The sequence below is a fragment of the Scyliorhinus canicula genome, chromosome 14, assembly GCF_902713615.1.
Source record: "Scyliorhinus canicula chromosome 14, sScyCan1.1, whole genome shotgun sequence".
In the NCBI taxonomy this organism is placed as follows: domain Eukaryota; kingdom Metazoa; phylum Chordata; class Chondrichthyes; order Carcharhiniformes; family Scyliorhinidae; genus Scyliorhinus; species Scyliorhinus canicula.
Window position 1 is genome coordinate 60,412,609 of NC_052159.1, and position 5,110 is coordinate 60,417,718.

The 5,110-nt window shown below is 43.8% G+C and overlaps 1 protein-coding gene across 1 annotated transcript; it reads right to left on the reverse strand.

The window, feature by feature from the left end:
- Nucleotides 1-1,039: 1,039 nt before the first annotated feature.
- Nucleotides 1,040-4,499, reverse strand: LOC119977740 (bifunctional UDP-N-acetylglucosamine 2-epimerase/N-acetylmannosamine kinase-like). Its single transcript, XM_038818941.1, is given in 5 exon segments — nt 1,040-3,228; nt 3,231-3,976; nt 3,978-4,066; nt 4,069-4,328; nt 4,417-4,499. Coding segments are annotated over 5 exon segments (2,247 nt in total). The 5' UTR covers nt 4,469-4,499; the 3' UTR covers nt 1,040-2,128.
- Between the last annotated feature and the right edge of the window lie 611 nt (nt 4,500-5,110).

Below are 5,110 nucleotides of genomic sequence, written 5' to 3' on the forward strand. Positions count from 1 at the left end.
TGAAGACTAAAGCAAGAAGCTCCTTTTTGATTTGTGGATAACTAGTCTCAGTGTCAGTGAGGGCCCTTGAAGCAAAAGCTGTTGGTCTGCCATTCTGGTTGCATGATGTGGAGATGCTGGCGTTGGACTGGGGTGGGCACAGGAAGAAGTCTTACAACACCAGATTAAAGTCCAACAGATTTGTTTTGAAGCACTAACTTTCGGAGCGCAGCTCCTTCATCAGATGAGTGGTCGTAGCATGCGCTCCGAAAGCTAGTTTGTTAGGAATTTTGGAAATTAAATAGATTAACAGTGAACTTGAAACCAAACTAACAGACAAGTATTTTTATTGAATTCAAATTTCACCATCTGCCGTGGTGGGATTTAGAGACATTGAGGTGCAAATGGCCATATCAGAAAAATTGCTTACCAGATAGCTGAATTCACAAGGTGGGATATCAAAGAGACTGAACACTATAATTACTAGCACCCTCATTGGGAAATGAGGCTCGTTCTCCATCCAACAGGCCAGTTCCATCCTTAATCCAAGACATGGCAGCCTGTTCCATCTAATATTTAGAGACATGGCAGATTGCATTTTCCTCTGAAAATTGGAGTTGTGTGCCTTCGCTGAACCAGGAAGATCCCAGACTAGATCACCTAAGCGGTATTGTGCGGTAACTAGAAGCTGGATTTGATCTGTATTGAATTGATATCTATAAAATTGGATATTGCTTGGGAAAAGGGATTTCTCAGTGAATTGAGGGAGCGTGGATATATTCTGAGAACAAGAGGTAACTTCAGGTAAACTAAGGTGTTTAGTATTAATATATTTAAGTGTCATTATGTATATTAGTTTTTTGTTGTGTTTTTTAAATGTTCTTTTACATTAATAAATATTCTGTATTGTTTACACAATTAAGAACCAGTGTTTCAAGTTATCCTTTGGGGTTTTGAGTCACTCTCGCAGATAATATTAGTGGAGTTCTTAACAATCTGGACTTTGGAGCAGCACGGTAGTATAATGGCTTACCATTCTGTATTTGAGAATATATTTTATTGGATTTGTAAAGTTTCACGTGACATTTTATTCATGGCACCTGCAAATTCTATCTTTACCTTTATTCCCTTCATCAAAATAATATAATCAACATCTAGTTAGTGTCTACTGCACAGAAACAGACCACATTGTCCGAGTGGTCTAATCTGGTGTTTATCTTCTGTGTGAGCCCCCCTCACACCCACTCTTCACTTCACTGTAGAAACAAACCCTAACTTACCACATACTACTACATTTCCCGCATGTCTCTCGCAGATAAATCCTATAGGAATATTTACCAAATGTGTAAGCAGCACACCTTGCAGACATTCACATGTGCTGCAAATAATTTGTTTAAACAAGCTTTCCGTGGTTGCCCTGTTTTAAGAGCAAAAATCACAAATATCCTTTTGATAAATTGAAGCGGGGGACCGGAAGGGTTTTATAGCTCCCCTCCTCAAGGACTTGATCGGGACATGAAGGATGTGAATTGGTAACAAGAGGCCAAATGATTTTCACCAGGCGGAGGTGGCAATTTCATTCCCCCGTGTACGGGGCATATTTTATGTATGGTTCAGAGTTGTGCATTAAAAGGTGATTTTGCAGCTCATTGATGCTGTAGTAAGACAGCTGATGTGGGATTGTGACTGAAATCACAATCTCCTTTTGAAAGGGTTTTGTGTCTGCATACCCCAAAAGGTTTCTGGAACTTGGATGTGAACCTAGATCAAAGCTGCATCTCCAGGATTGCTTCACCTCTATGGGAAAGAGGTTGATGGACGGATTGTGCAGCACAGACTGTAAAATTGGTATGAATTAGCTTCAGCCAAATGTCACTCTGGAATTTCACAGAAATTATCTCCTTCCCTAATCCTTCACAGACTTTCCAAATGCGAGGCATTCTTGGAAACAATGGTGTTGGCAATAGAACATAAAGGTAACTAACACAGTCCGAGGGCAGTTACACTTGACCTTTCCCCTTTTCAGGGCAGTACTCTATCAACATGGAAGACTGAAAAAATAAATAAGAATGGCTGAGAATAAATTATTAACTAATTTTTCAACTGCAACTGGAAACGAGGACAATTCTGGGGACAATCTCTCATTGGTCTAATAGGTTCTGCGCGTTGCATAATCTAAAACCAGACTGGCTGCTCCGAGGAGCGCAGGCTCAGAAAGAACAGAGACAGCAATCTCCACTGCCTGTGTGGATGTTAGTGCTCGCTGGGCAATCGCCTCCTTCACAATACCCCCATAGTGAGCAGCCAGAACTCCAGACAGGATAACAAGAGATGGGTTCATCGTGTGCAGAATGTTAGTAATGCCGACTCCAAGAGCACACCCAGCTGTTCGCAGCACATTTTGTGCTTCTGTGCTCCCTAGTTTGGCAGCTCGAATGAGGTGAACTGCACTGATTGTTTCTTCATTTTTCAGAGACATCCCTTCCACCATGAGCAAATCTTCGTCATGTAATTTTTTTGCCTCTCTTTGCAAGGCTATTCCTGAAGCGTACGCTTCCATACAGCCCTTACTCCCACACATGCACTCAGGCCCATCCATTGACACCATGATATGACCAAACTCTGCAGCACAGTACATGCTGCCATGAATCAGCTCATTAATGTGGACGATTCCGCCTCCAATTCCTGTGCCAGTGATCACAGTTACAAAATGTTCCACTCCTTTGCCATGACCAAACTTTCTTTCTGCAAAAGCAGCACAATTGCCGTCATTGTCTACCCAAACCGGCAGGTGAAGTGTGTCGGAGATTGGTGTCAGTAGATCTATCGAGTCCCATTCCTGAATAAGTTTGGTAGAATGAAGCACGATTCCTTCATTGTGGTTGACACGGCCACCTGTGGAAATGCCAACTCCAAGAATCCTGCAGTTAAGCTTCACTGATTCAGATGCGGCCTCAACACACAGCTTCACAATCAACTCAATTCTTTCTTCATATGTTCTGGGATTGGCCCGGCTGTACTTCTTTATGATGTCACCCTTCATGTCGATAATAGCCACCCACAAATTTGTTCCTCCCAAATCCACAGCTAAAGCGCTCTGTGTTTCCAGAATATGGTCAATATCCTGGGAGATGCACTCTTTCACTGGTGGGAAACAAAACTTCTTCTGCAAAGGTTCATTCATGTCTATTGACTTGAGGAACTTTACTATCCGTGAAACTGCATTACCATCAGCATAGATCTTAGAGCTGTTTCTCTTCCAGTTTGGCGTGTTCCCAGGTTGATGACAGGTGTGCCGAACGCACCTGCTTCCTGCACCCCACAACTACTGTTACCGATCATTAAACCAGCGTGTGCAACCATCTGGATAAATTGTTCAAAGGGGATATGCTTCACTGCCCGGAAATGTGGATTCTGTTCAATTCCTTTCTTCCGCATCACTCGCACCATTTCCTTACTTCCTGCATCAATGTTCGGAAACAGAATCAAGGTGCGTTTGCTGAATGTTATTAGAGCATCGAGTGTAAGCTCAAATATTTTAACGGAATGTTTAATGTTGGTGGTAACTGGATGCTGCAAAGCCACAATGTACTCTCGAGGTTCCACATCTTTGCTTAGCCAAGTCTGCAAAATGCTCAGATAATCCTTGGATCCTGCTGTGAGCAATTTGTCATAAGATGGACAGCCAGACAACAGGATTCGATTGTGATCCTCACACACGGCTATCAGATGTTGCTCAGCACCACGAGTGCAGCACACATGATAATGGGCCAATTTGGTGATGGCGTGTCGGATTGAATCGTCGATGGTACCACTGACCTCACCACCTTCCATGTGCAGAATCCGAATATTCATCAATGCAGCCGAGGTCGCGACTGCCAACGCATCAAACCGGTCTCCATGGGCAATCATGAGATCTGGCTTCAGACGGTTGAGCACATCAGGTAATTTCACCAAAGCAAGACCGACTGACTCGACCATGGCTGCTTCATCCTCGAACTATTGTATGCAAACTTGTGTTAATATCAAAATCATCTTGTTCAATCATTCGATATGTATTTCCATAGTCATCAATTAAATGAGATCCCGACCTAGAACAACCACTTTCAGATCAAAAACATCAGGTTGTTCCTTAATGCCAAACATAATGGGAGCGAGTTTAGAATAATCGGCACGGTTACAGGTGGCAACACAGATTCGCAGCTTCTTCCTGTTCTTATTCTTCTCCATGATTTCCTGATTTCCAATATCTTTATGGATCAATTCCTTAATACTGAGAGGAGAAGACAACCACATTTTCTTATGCAAAGGCAAAAAATACTGAACAATCTCTTCAGGTCTGACACCGTCTGTGGAGAGAGAAGGGAGTTTAAAAAAATCACAGCAAGTGGTAAGGATATGGAATGCACTGAATGCAGTAGTTTATAGACCCCTAACCGTTGATGCACTGAGGAGAAGGATGTATCGTCCATGGCTGATTAAGGAACATAAAGGTGACATCGAAGGAATTATCCACCACAGAAATCATTGGAATTGACAGGGGGGGGGGGGGAGGTTACTGGGCGGTGGGGGGGATGCTGACAGTGGGGGGGGGGGGGGAAGAGGGGAGCGAAGGGGAGGATCCTTCCTCCCGCGGCTGAGGGTCAGTGTCAGGGCCTCGGGGGATGGTGCGGACAGGGGGCGGCTCTGTCCGCCCCCCCCCCCCCCGCCCCCCGCCCCGGGCCTTTGTTAAATATGTTGAGGGTGGTGAAGATCTCATCCTTTCGGTGACGTTGTAAACAGTGTCATAATAGAGTGTTTATGGAGGCTCTGTAACTTTACTGCTTTGGTTGAACTCCAAATCATTCACCTTACTGATGCTACTACCCTTGGAGGATCAAACAGCTACCATATGGCTGATGGTAAAGACGGGCTGATGTGGTTTGGATCTGCAGCACTTAGCAAAATGGTTCCATTTCCTCCAACTTTTACCACATGTAAAGCAAATTGTTCTGTTCAGTGGGTGCTGACTATTGCAGTTGGATCAGGGCACCACCCCCTTTACTACTGAAGTTAAAAACTCACCACTGTTCTTAGAATTCCTCCTATACCAAAAAGGGTCGACATTCTAAATGGTGAACAGGGATTCTCA